Here is a 22,832-nt window from a genome sequence, read left to right as displayed (position 1 = left end):
CATGCCCAGTGGCCTGTGTACGTAGCTCTGACTGTGCATGCCCAGTGGCCTGTGTATGTAGCTCTGATGGTGCATGCCCAGTGGCCTGTGTAAGTAGCTCTGACTGTGCACGCCCAGTGGTCTGTGTATGTAGCTCTGACTGTGTGTGCCCAATGATCTGTGTGCTCTCTCCTTCTGAAACAGCCAACAACCACCCTCAACAAACATCTACGGAAAAATTAAAGGAGGTAGGCGAAAAATTGTCGGTTGATGAGTGGCTGTATCCTATCAGATGAGGTCATTGCTTGGTTATGCAAGCAGAAAAAACACAAGGAGAGGAGGCGCCTCTAAGTGCAGTATGTAAACCAGATTTAATAAAAACACTGTGTAGAACACTCACATTTGGTAGAATTAAATAAAGCATGTAGTGTAGTTAAAATCCAGGAAGAGGGGAGTCCATCAGATCTATCACAACATCGCTGCTTCCTGCTGTGCGTAGGGCTGTGCTTGAAACACCGCTAAAGCCGGCCGCGGTGATGAAGTATTCCAAAGCGAGGCCTGGAACTCTGGTGGAAAGCAGGCGCGGGGCTGTGACGTCACTGGAATGCGACGCGTTTCATGAGCGTACGGGCTACGATGTCACGGTAGCCGCGCTCCTTCATCAAAGCTACAAGTGGATCGTGGGGATGGCTTAAAACGAGAATGGGGGCGGGAGTAAGGGGAAGAACGGGAGGAGAGAGGAAACAAAGTGAAATGAGGAAGGGGAGGGGGAAAAGAAGGGAGGGGGTGACCACATATGTAAAATACTCTATACAAATAAAAATGCATATCAAAAATAGTCTCAATAAATGGCAAAAAATGACAAATAATCGATTTATATATATATATATATATATATATATATATATATATATATAAAAGTTATGCCCGATTGAAAGGGCAATAAGGAAGGGGAATAGGAGGGACACGTCAGAATAATTATAGAAACACAATCGGAAGTAGTAATAAATAAAATTAAGAAAATTAATTATTGGTAATCAATCATGGGATAATGATATAAAGAAATAATAATAAAATATAATATAATGTATGAAATGAATAAATAGTTGGGTATGAGCAAACGTGAGGCCAACGGTTTCTCACGGTCATTGGGAACTAATAATTGGCTCGAAAAGAATTGGAAATTGAAAATTAAATGGAAAAATTAAATTATAATAAAATGACCAATTGAATAATTAAATAGTTAAAAAACCTTAATATAGTAGTCGAGGGTATTAATACATCTATATACATATACATATATGCGCATAGATATGTATCTGGTCATAAACATACGCACACATAAAAAACCCTCTACTATGTGGCCCCTATACATACACAGCTCATAAGGAATGAAGAAGTAGGGTCTACTCCTATAAAAATTGAGTTTGCTTTGTTTATATAGACTTTTCATGGACTATATTAGTTACAATTACCTTCTGTCACCTACATGATGGTAATATAAGGATGTCTAGTTTTTTGCGCCTTTTACTTGCTTATGGTTATGCAAGCAGCTGCAGGTATTGAAGTTGCTTGCCTACAATCTCTAAACAGCATGGATGGAGGAATGTACTAGATTTTTCTCATTTTGCTTGCGGGCTGAACAGAAGAAAACTATGTATGTATGCTTAGCCCAGCCTTTCTCAGCCAGAGTTCAGCAACAAATGCTAATGCAGGTGGATCAAGCAGCTTGATTCAAGCCTAACTCATTTACAGAGAGCCACAGGTTGCTGTTCAAATACAAGCCTAGACCCTGTGCCAGGCTGTCCACCTGTGTCCTACCAACTGATGATGTCATCAGTTGTTAAGGAGCACATTGGGCACCTGCACAGAGTACTTGAGTTCCCCTCACCTGCCATCAAGGCCGCCGAGGCAGGTAAGGGGATGGGTGGTTGGGTTGCCCATGGCTCTCTTCCTGGAGTCAAGGTTTGATTTCTCCTCCCCTGTGCCCCAAGCATTGCATTATGATGCTGGGCTGCCCTGGTGCTCAGCAGCGTTTCCTTAGTCTGCTAAAGGTGGTGGGCAAGACCAGGGGTGTGGCCACCTCCTTCCCTCTTTTCTCATGTGGCAACTCTGGCTGAACAGGACTGCCTGCACGCAGAAACATGGGACACCACATGTATACTCGCTGACCACCTTGTCACTACAAACTGCTTACTGACCACTCTGCCACTACAAAACTGCTCACTGACCACCCTTCCACTACATACTGCTCACCGACCACCCTGCCACTACATACTGCTCACAGACCACCCTGCCACTACATACTGCTCACAGACCACCCTGCCACTACAAACTGCTCACCAACCACCCTGCTCACCGACCACCCTGCCACTACATACTGCTCACCGACCACCCTGCCACTACATACTGCTCACAGACCACCCTGCCACTACATACTGCTCACAGACCACCCTGCCACTACATACTGCTCACAGACCACCCTGCCACTACATACTGCTCACAGACCACCCTGCCACTACATACTGCTCACAGACCACCCTGCCATTACATACTGCTCACTGACCACCCTGCCATTACAAACTGCTCACCGACTACCCTCTCAGAAATAGATTATGTGTCTTTTTTCCTGCAACCACTGTGTTTCTCCTGAGGAGCTATTGTGTTCTCCCGGCGGGGTGGGGGGAAAGCTGTCCCTGCTGAGAGAACACTAGGATTATTGCTAGAGGCTATAGCCACTGGCAATAATGGCATGCTAGAAATCAGACAAGCTGGTTGTACCAAATATTGAACGTGGATCGACTTGGGTAAATCTGCCTGCCCATAGATGGATCGAATCTCTGCCGGTCCCTGCTGAACTGGCCGAGATTTGAACCATCTATCGCCAGTTTAACTTTGGGTGAGCCAGTGCATCAACTACAGGGTGTAGTCATTTATTACCTGTATATCATTGTACCCCATTGTTGGGGCACTATAGAGATCTACAGGGATCTGCGATATAAAGCAGGAGAAGGTTTCATAACTTGTTTTTACTTACAGGTGCACTTTAGGAACACTGCGTTATGAGGAATAAAAGTAGATAAAATCAGTCATCTACTTATTTTAGCCCAGCTGGGTAATCATGGCAGTTTAATCTCTTCCCAGATTCTCGTTCCCCTGAGGAAGAAATGTGGCCTATTCGAAATGCATTGGGAGTGAACAGAATCATACCCAACATGCTCTGATCATTATCATGGAATGATGTATTGTTTTTTTTTTTTTTATTTTCACCTTTGTCATTTTAACATGTCTCTAATAAATGACATTTTGTAGATTTGTGTATATATATATATATATATATATATACACACACACACACACACACACACACACATACATACACACACACACACACACACACACAATGTCTAAAAATTCCCACCTAAACATAGTAAGAAATATTTAAAAGTTTAGGGATGTTGGCATTCACAATTGAGGTGTTACTTGGTTATGGTTTCTGTTCACTTACCAAAGTGATTTTTCACTGACATTACTAAATAAGATGATGCTACGTGATTTCTTCAATCAGCCATCATTCAAAGTGAGCAACCCCTGCTTTAGTAACTCAATCCCAATATGTCGGTACGCACTTCATGGCCTCTCTAGGCATACCCTGGCTGAGTCTTCTTAGGAGGAGAAGAATTGATAGGCTGGGTTGTATTTTCCTGGCCAATCGCTGCCACCCTCAATATAAGATAGAACCGGGAGATTCTGTTCATTTTCTCCCAGACAGCCATATATGTAAAGATATTTTTGCTACTGGGTCATACCAGCACATTAAACCACTACATCATGTCTGTGTGTAGCTATAGACCTGCATTGATAATGAAGATGCACTAAAGATTATCCGTAGTACAGAACAACTATACTATGGCATTGGCCAACAAATGCAACAAGCAATGGCTGCTCTCGTTTACATACACACACCTGAAGAAGGAGGAAACGGATTTGTAAAACATTAACAAACAGATATTTATATGAAGCTCATCACATTCAAATGCAGATTTCAAATATCCCCTAAACTGCAGAACTCGTCCACACCCATTCTATCCATTCACAGCAAACATGTTATACAGGAAGAATAACTTTGTCCACATGAGAAGGGCGAGCCAGCAGACCAGAATAAGCAGCAAGGAGAGAAGACAGAACAACATTGTTCTCAAAACTAATAAAGAAATAGATACCTGAACCAAGAAAAGTATCAGGTTATTGGTCGGTTTGCCAAATCCACATTTTTATCCTAGTAGCTTAAAGTAGAACTATAGGCAAAACTTGTTCATTTTGGATAGAGTAAGAGAGGGTTATAGCCCCTGTAAGCTTTTTTTTTTTTTTTTGCCATCTGTGTCCCATTGGGGAGATTTACCTTCACTTCCTGTCCAACAGCCAAAACAGGACGTGAGAGGAAATCCATTTGGGCCCCCAAGGTCACCAGAAATAGTGAACCCATTGGAAGATTTCCTCTGTTCTGGGGACAGCTTAAAGTGTGGGATTTCTTTTACTTTTTATGAGAACGGAAAACAGGACAGAGAGGGTGAATCTTCATAATGGTAGGCACAGACAGCAATAAAAGCTGAAAGGTGTTCTAGTCCTTCTACACTCCATCCAAAACTAAAAAAAAAAACAAACAAAAAAAAAAAAAAAAAGCACAGTTTTGCCTCTAGTTATACTTTAAAGTAATGAGGTCTCATAACCACACCATCCCCACTGATAACAAGGTGAAGTACACGGTACTTGAGGGCTTTTTTCTCCTTAGCAGGGCCGAAAGGGAACAAACAGAAGGCAAGCATAAGTGTTTGTGTTGGGGGTAGGCAAAGTAAGAGACCCGGTCACCAGATTATTCATTTCCACAATGTTTTCATAAGATTATATGTGGGTTTACATTACTTTATACTTTTTTTTTTTACCTGCAAAAGCCTCCCTTTTGTAGACTTCTAAAAGGCCCAAGACTGCTGCTGGAGGACACTCAAGCGACACTCTCTACTATTCCCCATTAACATCTTGCTTCGGGGCTGGTAGCTCTTGTGAGGAGGCAGGGTGTTGTGATGTTTTTAGAAAGCCATGTATAGCACCCTGGCCCCTTCCACCAGACATCTCTCTGCATTGCACAGAGGAGTACAGAGACCCAGTGATGACATCATTGGGTCAGAAATAAGGTACATAGTAAAAATGGAATAGTTATGTTTAAAAAAAATTAGCACGTTAATGCTTGAAATTGGAAGGGGGGATTAAACTGGGAAGGAAAATTGTAGAAGCTGCCATTGCAATTTGTTATTTGCAGATGCAAACTCCAAGGCAATCATCCTAATCCTTTCTTTACTATTCAGTTAGTCAGTAACCTGGAACAAGCATGATACTAGTGAAGTCTATCTACATTCTTTTTCTGGATCAGTGACTTACATTGTAGTGAAACCAGGATGAGATCGAGAGCCCCAGGCCCTTTAATGTTGGCCAAGGGGAACTGCATGCCATCCAACAAATCTTTTGCTTGAATGGTATGTAAATAAGTGCACCATTGTGGCTACTATTCAGACCACCTCACCAGTGAAACCTGTCCTAGTGGCAGCCCCTGGGAAGCTTTGTTCTGCAGTGGGCCCTAAGATAGGGACCCCACCGCTGAGGATGGGAGACCAGCAGCATAAATCCACCCTCTCACCGACCACCACCGCTCCCTCTCCCAAACTGGCTGCTCTTCCTTCTTTTTGCAGATATTACATGCCTTACTCACTCACCTATCTCCATGGACATAAACTTCTTTCCCCGTTAGCATGCACTGTAGAAGCACACACTTGTTCCCTTGGTATTGTGACCAGACCAGGCTTTGTTGAATACACAGAACTTGTTTACGGAGATGTCATTTTACCATTTCTATTAGCAGATCTCAAACAGTTCAGTAGTTAACGTTTGTTATGAATATAACGTCGGTTACACACCCTTTTATGTTAACACATTGTGGCTTCAGCTGTGGTGGCGGTGTGCATACCTTTGGCTGCGGTGCTGTGCATACCTTTGGCTGCGGCGCTGTGCATACCTTTGGCTGTGGTGGTGGTGTGCATACCTTTGGCTGTGATGGTGGTGGTGTGCATACCTTTGGCTGTGATGGTGGTGGTGTGCATACCTTTGGCTGTGATGGTGGTGGTGTGCATACCTTTGGCTGTGATGGTGGTGGTGTGCATACCTTTGGCTGTGATGGTGGTGGTGTGCATACCTTTGGCTGTGATGGTGGTGGTGTGCATACCTTTGGCTGTGATGGTGGTGGTGTGCATACCTTTGGCTGTGATGGTGGTGGTGTGCATACCTTTGGCTGTGGTGGTGGTGGTGTGCATACCTTTGGCTGTGGTGGTGGTGGTGTGCATACCTTTGGCTGTGGTGGTGGTGGTGGCGTGCATACCTTTGGCTGTGGTGGTGGTGGTGGCGTGCATACCTTTGGCTGTGGTGGTGGTGGCGTGCATACCTTTTGGCTGTGGTGGTGGTGGCGTGCATACCTTTGGCTGTGGTGGTGGTGGCGTGCATACCTTTGGCTGTGGTGGTGGTGGCGTGCATACCTTTGGCTGTGGTGGTGGTGGCGTGCATACCTTTGGCTGTGGTGGCGGTGGCGTGCATACCTTTGGCTGTGGTGGCGGTGGCGTGCATACCTTTGGCTGTGGTGGCGGTGGCGTGCATACCTTTGGCTGTGGTGGTGTGCATACCTTTGGCTGTGGCGGTGGTGGCGTGCATACCTTTGGCTGTATCACTTCTAGTGTAACCGGCTATTCCATTTCTCCTATTCCCTTGCTTGGGCCCCTAAAGTTTGGGTAGATTCTCTTTAATCAGAAGCAACTACATTGTTACATGTGTGGCCTACCCCCATGGAAAGATCCCTGGGGAATTACTTTCTTTCCCTATATACCCTTTAAAGGCAACACAACCTCAGGCTGATGTACCACCGTCCACAGTTAACCCCACAGGAATTGGAAATTAACTCCCGCAAGAACTATGTTGACAATACTGTAGTCCCTGCCTACAACTTTATCTAAAAAAAAACGAGTCAACGCTGACAGCTCCCACATTTGTCTATTCACAGGTTCTCTTTGATGCTGACATTCCAAATGTTAATACATTATCATAGACACAGACAGATTTCACAAAAGTTATTATTGGTCTATATGGTGAACTTGTTGAAAGAAAGCCCCCATACCCCTCAGTCAGATTGCATTTGTGACATAAAAGGCTTGTAAATTACACAATAGGTCCTGAAGGGATTTCTTACTGATGCAGTTTGAAGAGTGGATTTGTTTAAACGTTAGACCCCTTTCACACTGGGACGCTTTGCAGGCGCTACATCGCTAAAAATAGCGCCTGCTAAGCACCCTGAAACAGCCGCTGCAGTCTCTCCAATGTGAAGGCCCCGAGGGCTTTCACACTGGAGCAGTGCGCTGGCAGGATTTGGAGCGGTGTATACAAATCAATGGGGCAAGCGCTGCTGCAGCGGAGCTTTGCGGGCGGTTTTAACACTTTTTCGGCTGCTAGTGGGGGTCAAAACTGCCCCGTCTAGTGGCCGAATAGCGCTGCTAAAACGACGATAAAGCGGCGCTAAGGCCACTTTCACACTGGGGCGGTGGGGGCGTCGGTGGTAAAGCGGCGCTATATTTAGCGTCGCTTTACCATCATTTTAGCGGCGCTATTCGGCCGCTAGCGGGGTGGTTTTAGGGTTAAAATTGCCCGCAAAGCACCGCTGCAGCGCTATGCCGGCGGTATAGCCACGCTGCCCCATTGATTTCAATAGGCAGGAGCTGTGAAGGAGCGGTGTATACCTTTGGCTGTAGTGGTGGTGGCGTGCATACCTTTGGCTGTGGTGGTGGTGGCGTGCATACCTTTGGCTGTGGTGGTGGTGGCGTGCATACCTTTGGCTGTGGTGGTGGTGGCGTGCATACCTTTGGCTGTGGTGGTGGTGGCGTGCATACCTTTGGCTGTGGTGGTGGTGGCGTGCATACCTTTGGCTGTGGTGGTGGTGGCGTGCATACCTTTGGCTGTGGTGGTGGTGGCGTGCATACCTTTTTTCAGCGTCCTGCCAGCGCATCACTCCAGTGTGAAAGCCCTCAGGGCTTTTGCATTGGAGAGACTGCAGCGGCTGTTTTTCTGGGCGCTTTGCAGGCGCTATTTTTAGCGCTGTAGCACCTGCAAAGCGCCCCAGTGTGAAAGGGGTCTAAATATAGTGGCGCTTTACCACCGACGCCCCCACTGCCCCAGTGTGAAAGGGGCCTTTTACAAGAAAAGCTAACATTAACTATTTGCAATGATCATTTGGCTACTTCTCTTGGGGCTATCTCCTCTAAAACAAAATTACTTTCGGGTGGTGTGTATCATCTGTGTTAGGCCCCTATCACGCAGGGCAGATCCACTCAGCGGACTCCGCTAGCTCAGCAGGGGGTCAATCCATTGATCCCCGCTGAGCCGGCGGATGACAGGTCCATCTCCGCTCACTGTGCAGGGACAGACCTGTCAGAGCCCTGCTGATCTCTATGGGAAGATCGGATGAAAGCGGACAGCATGTCCATTTTCATCCGATCCAATCCGCTGGATGGATGGCGAACGTATTGCCATCCATCTGTTTTGAGCAGATCTCATCGGATGGCAGGTGGCGTCAGCGGACACATTTCCGCCGATATCTGCCTGCCCATACAAGTCAATGGGTGGCCCGCTCAAATCCGCCTGAAAGACAGACAGGTGGATTCAAGCGGGTTGATCATGTGAAAAGAGGCCTTATACTTAAAGAAGAACTATAGCCAAATTTGTTTTTTCATTTTGGATAGAGTAGGGGAGGGTTATAACTTTATAATTTATCATTTTTAATTTATAATTTAATTATAATTTTTTTTTTTACCATCTCTGTCCCATTGTGGATATTTTCCTTCACTTCCTGTCCCACAGTCAAACAGGAAGTGAGAGTAAATCCCTGCAAATAAGGGAACCCCCAGGTCACCAGAACTAATGTTCCCATTGGAAGATTCCCCCTCTATTACTTTTCTGGGGACAACCCAAAATTTGGGGTTCTCTTTTTCTTTTATTTTCAATGATGATAATAAACAGGGTAAACAGAGGGTGAATCTCCTTAACGGGAAAGCAGAGCGCAATATAAACTGACAAGCGTTCTAATCCCTCTCCACTCTATCCAAAACTAAAAATAAAAAAAAATAAAAAAAAGTTTTGCCTTTAGGTATACTTTAAGCTGGCCATATTGGCCAGTTCAGCAGAAACCAGCAGAATTTTGATCCATGTATGGCCATTCCTGTTCTAATTGATCCGTTTTTCATTAAAAGGGGCTTGTCGGTAGATTTTCGCTCTATCAGTGCATACAGCCAATAGGCTGCAGGGTTGATAAACATATTCTAATAGTAGGGGAGTCTGAATACAATGACACAGCTGGAAGAATTTCTCCTTCCATCTCTAATGTGTGTGGATGGAGAAATCAGTTCAGTTGGCTGAACGAAAAAACTGAGCCATGTATGGCCTCCTTTAGCTATCTTGGATGCGTCAGTAGTCTCCTACACCTTCGTTTTAGCTCCTCAGTAAATATACTGTACATCTGATAAAGGCTTTGGTTGTGCCTATGATTATAATAGCTCTACATTCCATTTAGGCTCCCATGGGCATTGGTTAAAAGAAAAGTTTAGGTTTATTTTTTTTGTAGAATCATACTTACTTAGGTGGATGCAGCATCGGTCCAATACTGCATCTGTCCCCCGGTGCCTCAGACTGAGAACCAAGCGATCTAACACTGCTGATTGCTCTGTTCTCAGTTCCCCGAGCAGAGAGCTGGCGACTGTCAGTCACCAGCTCTCTGCTCTACCCCCACCCCCCCCACACCCGTGCTCCCTGGAGCGGCCGGCTCTGGCTCTCAGCACCTCACTAAGAGCCTGAGTCGGGTGCCGGCCCAGGCATGTGGGCGGATCCCGAACATATGGTCACGATTCTTCCCGAGCCCGGCCCGGCTCTGTGACATCAGCCGACGGCAGGCTGTCTGCTGAAAACGGGTCACAGGAGTGCAGAACGAACTACACTCCTGCGATCCACAGGAGAAGTACAGAAAACAAGCTTTGGCTGTACTTCTCCTTTAAAGTGTACTTAAATCTTAACTGAACTTCTGTTATATATGTCCCTTTTTTTTGGTCCGTTAAATACATAATTGAAAGCATTTTGATATATCCATTTGAGAAATGCAAAAAATACCTGTTGTTAATAATATCCACACTTCAGAGCTGCTTTTTCTGCACATTTCCTGTGTTGTCTCAAAAATAGTAATAAGCCCTCTCAGGCCTTATCTTGGGACTACATAGTGATTAGCCATTAGTTGTAAAGATGGGAGCAGAGATGAGCTCAGGCATGTTTAAATCCTAGTTAGAACCCACCTGAGCTATACTGCCAAAAATCGGTCACTGCACAAAGCAAATTATAAGCGGCCAAGGCATTTCATACCACAGCTACGCATATACGCATACCTTGTATACTTGCAGCTCTGGGGCAGGGGGGACTGCCCCGGCCGCTTATAATTGCCAGTGTGCAGGGACACCTTCATGGGGTTCGGACTAGGATCTGAACACACCTGCATCCATAGATGGGAAAGTAGGGGGGGGGTCTGAGTAGTTGGCAAAAGAAAACTGGGCAGGGCTGACACCACTCAGTCCACAAAAATGCTGTGAGCTCTCAGCCCACAACAATGCTTATGATCGGAGTCCGTTTCTTGCAGGTCAACAGGTACTTTTCTGTAAATGAAGGGTCTTCAAAATGATAAAACAAGGGAAAATGTGCATGTATTGCAGAGATGTACAGCATGTGTTCTTTTTGTGCTGACATACACTATAAATGCCAAGCTAATGGTTCGCTCACACTATGGTCCTTCCTAGTAGTTTTTGGGTGCTTGAGGGCAGTTTTGGAGCTGTAGTGTACATGAAGCCTAGAATGACAACAAGTACACCCGTTACCGGTGTAAGCCATTTAGTACAAATGATAGATCATTGCGCCATCATGGTTCCCCTTATGTAGTCCTAAGCTGTTCTATGCATAACGAAACAAGACAATACATCCAAAATGACACGCATAGAAAGAACGCATCAAAGCCAAGATTCTGCTGTACATCAGACGATCAATTGTCCGTCTGTTTGTAAACTACAAACACCATTATTTTTTACTAACACACCCATCCCCTCAAAAGAGATTCACCAACATCTGACAACTTTTTCTGGTTTCTGTAATATTTTCCTTATTTATTAAAGTATAACTAAAATGCAAATATTTTTTTTTGTTTTGGATAGGAGTAGAGATGGATTAGAACACCTTCCGATCTTATTGCTGTCTGTGCCCCCGGTAGGGAGGTTCGCCTTTTATATATTTGTCCCGTTTACCATTATCATTGAAAGAGAAAGTAAAAGTAAATCCCACATTTTGGGCTGTCCCCAAAAAAGTAATAGAGGGGAAATCTTCCAATGGGGACACTAGTTCTGGTGACCTAGGGGTCCCCAAGAAATTCCCTTAATTTGCAGGGATTTGCTCTCACTTCCTGTTTTGGCTATGGGACAGGAAATGAGAACAAATATCCACAATGGGGAACAGATGGCGAAAAAAAAATTTGACAGGAATTATAACCCTCCCTTGCGCTATCCAAAATGTAAAAAAAAAAAAAAAAAAAAAAAAAGTTTTGCCTATAATTTTACTTTAACTACTTAAAGACCGCCCACCGCAGATATACTGCGACAGGGCGGATCCATTGAGCGAAATTAGGTACCTGTACGTCATTTCGTGCAATAGATAGCGGGGGCGTGTGCACGCTGATTAGCCAGAGGGGGAGCCAATCAGGTTCCAGTGCATGCAATGTCTGCCGGGACCCACCGATCCTTCCCCAGAGTGGCAGAACGACGATCTGCCTATTTTATTGAGTATGTTTTATAGCAGACAGTAAAAAATGTATATATATATATATATATATATATATATATATATATATATATATATATATATATATATATATATATATATATATATATATATATATATATATATATATATATATATATATAATTTTTTTTTTTTTTTTTTCCAAAATTGTCACTCTTTTTTTTTTTGTTTATAGTGCAAAAAATAAAAAAGGTAATCGAATACCACCAAAAGAAAGCTCTATTTGTGGGGAAAAAAAGGACATCAATTTTATATGGGCACAGTGTCGCACGACCGCGCAATTGTCAGTTAAAGTAACGCAGTGCCGTATCGCAAAAAATGGCCTGGTCAGGAAGGGGTAAAACCTTCCGGGGCTGAAGTGGTTAAGGTACAAATGTTACTTCTTCCTACAGTTCACCGACCTGAACTGGGAGAACCATCATTGTTCGTTTGCCATCAGATCTGCTGGATTCTTTAACTCTCATTTGCTGGCATTCGCCCTCTGCATCCTTTGCACATACTGGCAAATATGTGGCAAATTCAGGCACTTTTTTTATAGGACCTTTTTCTAGGCGCTTTATGGCTTCTTCATCTAGTACTGGCTGAAGGGTTGGGTGGCTAATTGTAAGGGTTAAGGGATTAGGTTAGGTGGAGGGATGGGTTGATATCAGCCTCTGGTGAGTAAGCAGAAGGAAGATCTTATCAAAATTCCACTGTCGAATCGTCCAATAACAGACTAGGGGTGTGTTCTTGACCAAGCTGTGCTGCTGCATAAGGTAATAGCTTTTGAGGACCTGGCTGTCCTGTCTGGTAGGACAAAACTGGCTGCACAGATTTACTAATCATTCGACAGGTGAAACAGTTCTATAGTCTCTACAGTATTTGTATTTCCACAGTGTGTTTAGATGCGTTTATCCTGGAGATGGGCTTGAAGTGTTAGGGTGAGGGTAACTTATTTTCAAGGGTTATGGTTGGGGGAGGGATAAATGATAGGATAGGTCACAGTTCGTGGCCTTCAAAAGCACAAACAGTAATTTATATTTGTTTTTAGCATCAAAAGTTCCACTCCAAAATATTCTACACTAGGCTACCAGTGCCAACATTTACTGTACCACTGTATCCAACTAACTTTTTTAATGTTTCCCAAGGGTGTAGCCCCACCTTCTAGATGGTATGGGCTTATGAGCAGGGCTTTTTTTCTTGGAGAATAGGTGCAGGAACTCCTCCCGTCTGAGTCACCCCTTCTCTCTGCCCCCTACCCACCTCAGACCACCGTCCCTTGATTCCACCCCTTACCCACCTACCAGTACTGCCCCTTTTAGAGAATACAGAACCAAGTATCATTTTGTGGTGCCAAATCATTTGTATGGAACAGGTTGATGATAAAAAGAAAACCAGTAAAATAGATTCCCTGCAGTCAGCAACAATAGAATCCCAGCAATAGATCCCCACACCACAATAGACTCCCCCAGCAACAATGGACTCCACCCCAACAACAATAGATTCCCTGCAGCAACAGTGAACTACCCACAAGAAAATATCACACCCAGTAACAAAATATCCACCCAAGCAACATTAGACCCCCCCCCAGCAGCAACAACAGATCTCCCAGCAGCCAGCATCAATAGATTCTCCAGCAGCCAGTAAAAATAGACCTCTCCCTCAACAGTAGATCCCTTCCAGCAACATAAGACCCCCCAGCAACAATAGATTCCCCATCAGCAACAATAGACCCTCACACAAAATCAGATCCTCACCAGTGACAATAGATCCCCCAGCAGCCATACATTCAGTGCTGGAGGTGCCGGAACTGCCGTGAAAAAAAGCCCTGATTACGAGCATTGTGAATAGTAAAGGAGAAGTTTGGGAATAAAAAGAAAAAAAACAAACACACACAACAATAAGCATACATACTCACTCACCACCCTGCTGCAGCATCAGTCTGATGCTGCAGTTGTCCCCCATCGGCTCTAAGCCTGAGAACTGAGTGATCACATGACCGCTGATCACTCAGTTCCCAGTCTTCCCAGAGCAGAGAGCAGTGACTGCCAGTCATTGCTCTCTGCTCTGCCCCTCCAGCGCTCACTGGAATCCTGGGCTGTGGAGGGGGCGGGAGTGGCTGGTTCAGGCGGTCAGTGGTGTGCTGAGAGTCAGAGCCAGCTGTGGGTAAGGCCCTCCCCGTCAGCGTAAACTGAGAAAAGCCAATTACCGGCACTTCCTGGTTCAGGCAATGATCTGCTGTGATTGGTCACAGCTGATCACGTGGTAAGAAGCCTCCGTCAGAGGCTCCATACCACGATCAGAGATGCGGTGTGTCAGACTGACACACCGCATCTCCGATCGCCGCGCTGAGCGCCCCTGCGCGCTGTCTTGTTCTCCTGATCACGTCCGGTCAGGAGAACAGAAACACTTTGCCGACATCATATTGCTATAAGGTGGGCGGGAAGTGGTTAAGCAATTACAGCAAACAGTTGGTTTTACATAAAGAAAAGCTGATCAGTCCCCCTGACAGTGCTAAATGGTTTGTCTCCACCCTCTATCTGCTACATCTGCAGGACAGCTTGTTCTGATGAAAAACCTATTCGCTGGCAGGATCACCAGGTGAAAATAAAGAAAAGAAAGCCTAAAAAAAGAAAACAAATGCATCCATCACACCTAAGAGTTGGTAAACGGCAATTTAATAAATGTTTGCTTTTAATACCGCTTTAAATCTAGTTTATATAACAGTAATAAGTAGTATTAGTAATGGCTAGGAAGAGATGCAGGAATTAGGAGAGGGAGATCTTAGCTCTGTAATTCCCAAGAGAGCAAGTCCAGTGCAGGGCTCATTCACTAACACACAGTGAAAACAGCATATTAACCCAGAGAAATTAGAATTCCCTCATTTAGGTCCAAGCATTCTGCTGTGTATCTATGGGTCACTGCACCCTGCATACTGAATAAGCCATGCATTATCAGAGAGCAGAGACATCTGGAGTATACAGCCTAAGGACAGGGCATGTCTCCTTGGCACTCCAGATACCTGCTTCTGAATGATGACTCTGTTTCTGGAATGGAAAGGGTGCCAGGCCACTGCTTGCTCTATGTGTCATTGTCACACACCGCCCTGACGTCATCGCACGCACACAGCTAATCTAGGTCCTGGAAACTCTACCATGCTAGCTGTCACACAAGTGTTAACTCCTGCAATGCCAGGAGCACCTAAATAAGGTCTGAGAAGACTATATAGAGAAGAAGCAACACCCTAAAAAGAACAAAGATCAGAGAGGCTTCCTGTACACATCAGCCCACCGCCCCACATATATCAATTTACACAATGGAGGAATCTGCAGTGTCATTGTCACCGTACTAAAAACAGAGAATCGTGGGCGTTCATAAATGGAATTATACGCATAATACAGAGAAGTCAGTTTTCAGAAACTTCGTAATTTGGCGTTAACTGGCAGGTCCCTTTAAAATGCCAATGTCAGCAGCGTGAACTAATCGCAGACAAAGACCTTATGTATATAAACTTGGAGCAAGTCGCTGTAATCCTTGTAGCTAACAACACACACAAAGCTCTGTGTATGTGACAACAGAGAGCTGATCGCTCCCATCAGCCTGCTATATACACAATGTCCCTCTGTCTGCTATAAACTGTAATCTGGTGTAAACAGCTCGCTCCAAAGTCCACCCAGCAGACACTTCCTTCATTGGTGCCACACTGCACCTTGTACAAGACGGTGAGCGCCATCTGTGACCCCCTACACATCACATGATCAGCAGGTAGAACTGTCATATAGGTGATGACGCCACGTAGGCCCGCCATAGAGGAGTCGAAAGCTGAACGTTGTGTCAAACGAAAAATGAAAATATCCGATTGTGCCCTCATTGGTTTCTGTTTTCTAAACAAAATCCAGCATGTTAGATCAGGCACTTTCGATTGTAACACAAAAAAAATTTAAAAAAAAATGTTTTAAAAAAAAATCGCATGTCGCAGATGGCACACTAATAATGCGAACAACGTTCGGTTTTCAACTTGTCTATCGCCTGCTTCATCGGGACATTTATTTCCACTCCAAACTCAGGAAAGTAATAACTAGACTGACACCGGTAATTATTGTTTAGTCATTGTGACATATAGGAAGATTTATAGAAGGCGTAGACAACCTGTGACTCTACGGTTGTCCTGGTAATACCAACGTCTGCCTAGCTTGGTGACCAACAACGGATAAATCCACCACTGATGGTCCAACGTGACATTTGGGGATGACCCACATATTTGGGGCCACCCACAAAACAAGCAAACACCTGTGCAGCTGGCGTGATCATTTCCCGTTCTCAGCCAGGGGACATTCCAACCATGAAACTGGTCTGCAGTTTTTTATGCATGTGTAAAGTAGAAGTAAGCCCCTGTTCACAAAAAATCTGACTTTGAAATCCTGCGACTTGGCTATCTGTGCGATTTCATTCACAGATGTCTATGTGTCACACTGAAAATCACCAAAAATAGTGCAGGAACTTTTTTTTCAAATCGGTGCGGCACCGCGAAGTCGGCGTTGCGCCGGTTTGAACAGTTCCATTGCCGACAATAGGGTGCGACTTGTCATGTGAATTGGCCCTGTCAAATCGCATAATAAGTCACACTGATGTGACCAGGCCCTGAATAGTGTAAGGCTGGCTATACATTATACAATTTTCCTTTAAAGCGGAGTTCCACCCTATTTTACAACTTGTGCTTAAAGGAATGACCACTCCTCCACCACTCGTTTTTGGATAATGATTTTTTTCTTTTCTTTTTACTTACCTTATGTGCAGGGGCGGACTGACAACTCATGGGGCCCCCGGGTAATAGGAGATTATGGGACCCCCAGGCAATCAGAGATTATGGGGCCACATTGTATACACACACAATACACATACATGTACACACAGTATACACAGTGTCCCTGGTCCATACTATTGGCTGTCCCTGGTCCATATTGTCCCTGGTTTTACTGAGGCTGGCAACCCTGATGGGGCCCCCTAGTGGCCCAGGGCCCTCGGGCAGTGCCCGAGTGACTCAATGGTCAGTCCGCCCCTGCTTATGTGAAGAACCTAGTGTACTTCCGTCCTACCTGGGCCACGGCCTAGGGGGGCATCATTTCCTCCTTCACCCCGTTGCCTTCTGGGACCTGTGTGTGGCCCAGAAGACGACGGCTATTCAGAAAGCGCCGCGCGACTCGCGCATGCACAGTAGGAAACCGCCGGATGAAGCCCAAAGGCTCCACTGCCGGTTTCCCTTAGTTACAATGGCGACGCCTGCACCCGAGCCGATGGATCGGCCTCGGGGGACCAATATCGCGGGCTCCCTGGACAGGTAAGTGTCCTTAATTAAAAGTCAGCAGCTAGAGTGTTTGTAGCTGCTGACTTTTATAAAAAAAAAAAAATGTTGCGGCTGGAACACCGCTTTAATATGAGGTCAAATCTAAACACTTTTTTTGTATGCAGTCAGTCAGGCGCTTGCACTACATAGTTGAAGGTCAATCTAAAGTAAATTGAATAAGAAAATTGTATAATAAGAAAATTGTATAATGTACGGCCAGCTTAAGGGAAGGTTATAACCCCTGTCAGTTTTAGTTTTGCCGCCTGTTTCCCATAGGGGAGATTTCCCTCAACTTCCTGTCCCATAGCCAAAAGAGGAAGCAAGAGGAAATCCCTCCAAAGTGAAGGAAATTACTGGTTTTCACCAGTACTAGTGTCCCCATTGGAAGAATTCCCCTCTGTTACTTTTCTGGGGACACCCAAAATGTGGGATTTACTTTCAATGAGAACGGTAAACAGGTCAAATAGAGAGGGTGAATCTCCCTAAATGGGATACAAACAGTAGTAAACCCAGGAAGACGTTCTAATCAATCTCCACTCGATCAAGGATGGGATCTCCCATCCTGGGTGGGCGTCATATGATGTCCTGGGCTTTCTGGCCGTCTAGGGGGGGCGCGCGCGCCCGCCGCGTTGCTCGGGACCCGATGCATGTGCCTGGCGGCCGCGATGTCCGCCGGGCACCTGCAATTGCCTGGTAACCGAGCAGGACCGTGGATCTGTGTGTGTAAACACACAGATCCACGTCCTGTCAGGGGAGAGAAGACTGATGTAGTGTTCCCAGTACAGGGGAACACCGATCGGTCTCCTCCCCTTGTGAGTCCCCGCCCCCTACAGTTAGAAACACTCCCTAGCAAACACAGTTAACCCCTCGATCACCAGTTAGTGTTAACCCCTTCCCTGCCTGTCACATTTACAGTAATCAGTGCAATTTTATAGCACTGATCGCTGTATAAATGTGAATGGTCCCAAAATAGTGCCAAAAGTGAGAAAAAAAAAAAAAAAAAAAAAAAAAAAAAAAAAAATCGCAGATCGCCGCCATTGCTAATAAAGAAAAAAAAAATGCCATAAATCTATCCCCCATTTTGTAGACGCTGTAACTTTTGCGCAAACCAATCAATATACGCTTATTGTGATTTTTTTTTTTTTACCAAAAATATGTAGAATACATATTGGCCTAAACTGAGGAAAAAATTTGTGTTTTTTTTTTTTTTTTAATTGGGATATTTATTATAGCAAAAGTAAAAAATATTGTGTTTTTTCAAAATTGTCGCTCTTCTTTTGTTTATAGCGCAAAAAATAAAAACCACAGAGGTGATCAAATACCACCAAAAGAAAGCTCTATTTGTGGGGAAAAAAGGACGTCAATTTTGTTTGGGTACAACATTGCATGACCGCGCAATTGTCATTCAAAGTGCGACAGCGCTGAAAACTAAAAATTGGTCTGGGCAGGAAGGGGGTGAAAATACCCTGTATTGAAGTGGTTAAATGCGTTTATGTGTATTCTGGTGCGATCAAATGCATATGGACATCTTTGGAACGCATATAAACTCAGCACTGTAGTGTGAACAATCATTTTGTATGTGTGTCATTGCAGTTACCTGCATCCATCCAGTGCGGAAAAACGCAGGTAAATCGCACATAAATTTGAATGGGCCCCAAGTCCCCAATCGCACGACAACAGCAATCCCATTATTGTCGATGATGCCCATTCACACTTATTCAACATGCTTTTGTGTGACTTGGAAAAAGGTGCAAGCGCTTCGTTTGGTGTGTTTTTGGTCCCTACACTTCAACGGGAGCACATGAAAATACAGACGCACAGGTGAACCTATCCGAATAGGGAAAGGGGTCATTGGTCATGTATGTGCTGCATATTTTTGGCTGAATCACACCACACAGTAGCTGATGTTGTGAAATTTGAGTCCAGGCATGGGTCTCCCTGTCCATCATTCTTGGGGACACATCTGTCTAAGGCAGGCTATACATTATGTCAATTGCTTTCCTTCAACCCTTTGCTTGATTTCTCCCATCAACAAAGTCAGGCTTCTCCGCCTTCAGAATACAACGATCACTGGTGTTGGCTATAGCCACTGGCAGTGACCAGAATAGAAAAGAACCCGGAAGGCTGGTTGTACTGAAGTCGATCGACTTCAGTACAACCAGCCTGCCCATAGACGGATCGTAAATAGGCTACTTCCTGCTGAACTCGCCGAACTTTCAGGTGTTTATGGCTGGCTTAAGGGTTAAGCTGGAATTTGTAGTTCAAACACAGGGAAAAGAAATATACGTCTCCTACATCCTACACTTGATTGGATTGCGCAAAAATTATGGCATCTACAAAATAGGGGATAGTTTTATGGCATTTTTATTATTATTTTTTTTTTTTTTTTTATTAGTAATGGCGGCGATCTGGGATTTTTATCGTGACTGTGACATTATGGAGGACACATCGGACACTTTTGACACTATTTTGGGACCATTGTCATTTATACAGAGATTCAGTGCTATAAAAATGCACTGATTACTGTGTAAATGACACTGGCAGGGAAGGGGTTAAACACTAGGGGGCGATGAAGGGGTTAAGTGTGTCCTAGGGAGTGATTTTAACTGTGGGTGGGATGGGCTTCTACTCACATGACAGTGATCACTGCTCCCGATGACAGGGAGCAGTTATCTCTGTCATGTCATAAGGCAGAATGGGGAAATGCCTTGTTTACATAGGCATCTCCCCGTTCTGCCGCTGTGACACGATCGCTGGGAAACTGGCGGACATAGAGTCCGCGGGTTCTGCGGGCACGGTCACGCTGTATGCGGCGAGCGCGCACGCCCACTAGCCCCGCCAATTGAAGGGGAAATACAGGTACGCCCATTTGCCCACTGCTGCCATTGTGCCGACGTATATCGGCGTGCATCGGTCGGCAAGCGGTTAAAGAAAAAAAATAAATGAAAGACTGTTTTGCTGATTTTCAGACAGAACTGTAATATATTATATATGACAGACTTCCTTGTCATAGGCAGGTGGCTTGATAAAAGCTCCCTGTGCCTGCTGTCATTTATGCTGGCCATACAAACACAGTGTCTTTCTTGAAAAAAAATTCGATTTTCTAATCGTTAGTGGGGTCAAATCGATGTTAGTTTTCTACCAGAGTGACGGGAACATTCAAAAGAAGCAGAATAGAAAACTTCTTGGTCAAAGGAATTTTCAGACAGCGTACAGTATAGTATTGAACACCCCATAGCAAGAAAAAAAGAATTCTGCCTTTAGAACCACTCACTTCCTGCCCAGGACTACATGTCCCATGAGGCATTGCTCCTCACACATTCACAAGTTCTCAGGCACTTACTGACATGTATGGACTGTGTACTGAGCTGTATACGTGCTGCACTGTATTTCCTGATATGTAAACAAATAATGCATTCTGTCTGCAGGCCAACTAATCGGTTGACCGATTATGAAAAAAGTTGACAACCATTTTCATAATCAATTAATTGTCAATCGTATAGTTGTTTTGGCCCTACCTACTTCCCACACATATACGTCTCCTACTTCCCACACATATACGTCTCCTACTTCCCACACATATACGTCTCCTACGCCCTACAAATATACTGTACGTCTCCTACTCCCTACACATATATTGTACGTCTCCTACCTCCTACACATATACTGTACGTCTCCTACTCCCTACACATATACTGTACGTCTCCTACTCCCTACACATATACTGTACATCTCCTACTCCCTACACGTATACTGTACATCTCCTACTCCCTACACGTATACTGTACATCTCCTACTACCTACACATATACTGTACGTCCCCTACTTCCTACACATATACGTCTCCTATTCCCTACACATATACTGTACGTCTCCTAGTTCCTACACATATACGTCTCCTAGTTCCTACACATATACGTCTCCTAGTTCCTACACATATACGTCTCCTATTCCCTACACATACTGTACGTCTCCTAGTTCCTACACATCTATGTCTCCTACTCATATACTGTACATCTCCTACTTCCTACACATATACGCCTCCTTTTTCCTACACATATACTGTACGTCTCCTACTACCTACACATATACTACGTCTCCTAGTTCCTACACATATACATCTCCTTTCTCCTACACATATATGTCTCCTTTCTCCTACACATATACTGTACATCTTCTACTTCCTACACATATACGTCTCCTTTTTCCTACGCATATACTGTACGTCTCCTACTTCCTACACATATATACGACTCCTATTACCTACATATATACTGTACGTCTCCTACTCCCTACACATATACTGTACGTCTCTTACTTCCTACAAATATACATCTCCTACTTCCTATAAATATACGTCTTCTACTTCTTACACATATACGTCTCTTTCCTTTTTGCCGTAAGCAGTCGTAGACTGATGTGATCAGTATGAGCGTCCTCACCCAGCCCCTGATCCTCAGTTCTCATGCACTTTAGAGTACAGTCGGTGGTACTCGTACCCTCTGGAGGACTCGGGAACACACTCCAGAGTAGAATTACACCAAAGTGAATGCATTGTCACTGTTTACAAACACAAGAGGTCTCCTGGATAGGAGGGTGCTGGTGATTAATGTACACGCAATACAGAGTAGGGAGCTTCTATGAAACTTTGTTGCTCCATGGGGGATATCAGACCTTCTGAATACCTCACAAAGTAGAGGGAACTTTCCCCCACCTTGTTGTTACACACAGACCTTCTCCATCCCAGCAGCACTCACCGGCCTCCTGTCCATGGCTGTCTCTCTGTCTGTCTTCCTCTCAGTCCTCTGTCTTCTCAGGTGTCTCTCTTCCTGCTGTGTGAATTGTGAAACTAGCCCTTCCTTTTTCTGCTCTCTAGTCAGCCCTGACTTCTCCTCCCTTCTTAGCATGAGGGAGGAGGAGGCCAAAGAGAGCTCACCTTTCTTCAGGTCTCTCACAATACAGAGGCTGGCTGCCCTGGAGGAATGCAGTCACACCGCCTGACATGTTTGCAGGTTTTATGACTCTGTGGCTGACATTTTGTCTCTTACTAAATAAAGTCAGCACATTATTTACCTGTCCGAATGGTGACGTCATGCCCAGAACACTGAAGTGCACTTAAAGCGGAGCAGCCTCTTTTTTTCTAGTTTACGTAATTTTGCCCCCCTCCTTGTGCATGATTAGACTCAGTTCAGATCTGTATGTCATTTTAATGGACTGTCTTACCTGCAAGAAACACAGAGAAACTAGTCCCCAACTCATTTTTTTTTTTAAAATGAGCAATTTGCCACGTGTAAAAGCATGCTATGCTCACCACTGCATGGGAGTGCCTTTAAGAAATATTGGCACCCCTGCGATTCTGCTAAAGTGTAGCGCCTTTCTCCGCAGGTCAGGAACATGAGCAGTTTCTTGCATGTTCCCAACCCACAAAGAAGTAAACAAAGGCTTAAAGGGGTTGTAAACCTTCGTGTTTTTTCACCTTAATTCATCCTATGCATTAAGGTGAAAAAAAACCTGGCAGTGACCAGCCCCCCAGCCCCCCCGTTTTACTTACCTAAGCCCTGGA

At 44.7% G+C, this 22,832-nt stretch overlaps 1 protein-coding gene across 1 annotated transcript in view; it reads right to left on the bottom strand.

Annotated features, from left to right (window-relative positions):
• The window catches only part of VAMP8 (vesicle associated membrane protein 8), a 56,089-nt gene extending 33,801 nt beyond the window's left edge, over positions 1–22,288 (bottom strand). Inside the window, exon 1 of the mRNA XM_073622089.1 lies at positions 22,027–22,288. Within this exon, the coding sequence (XP_073478190.1) occupies positions 22,027–22,176 (150 nt within the window). The 5' untranslated portion in view covers positions 22,177–22,288. The remainder of the gene's footprint in view (positions 1–22,026) is intronic.
• Between the last annotated feature and the right edge of the window lie 544 nt (positions 22,289–22,832).

The sequence above is a fragment of the Aquarana catesbeiana genome, linkage group LG03, assembly GCF_042186555.1.
Source record: "Aquarana catesbeiana isolate 2022-GZ linkage group LG03, ASM4218655v1, whole genome shotgun sequence".
NCBI classification, from domain to species: domain Eukaryota; kingdom Metazoa; phylum Chordata; class Amphibia; order Anura; family Ranidae; genus Aquarana; species Aquarana catesbeiana.
The sequence above is the reverse complement of the archived record's forward strand: the minus strand, read 5'-3'. Positions and strand labels throughout refer to the sequence as shown.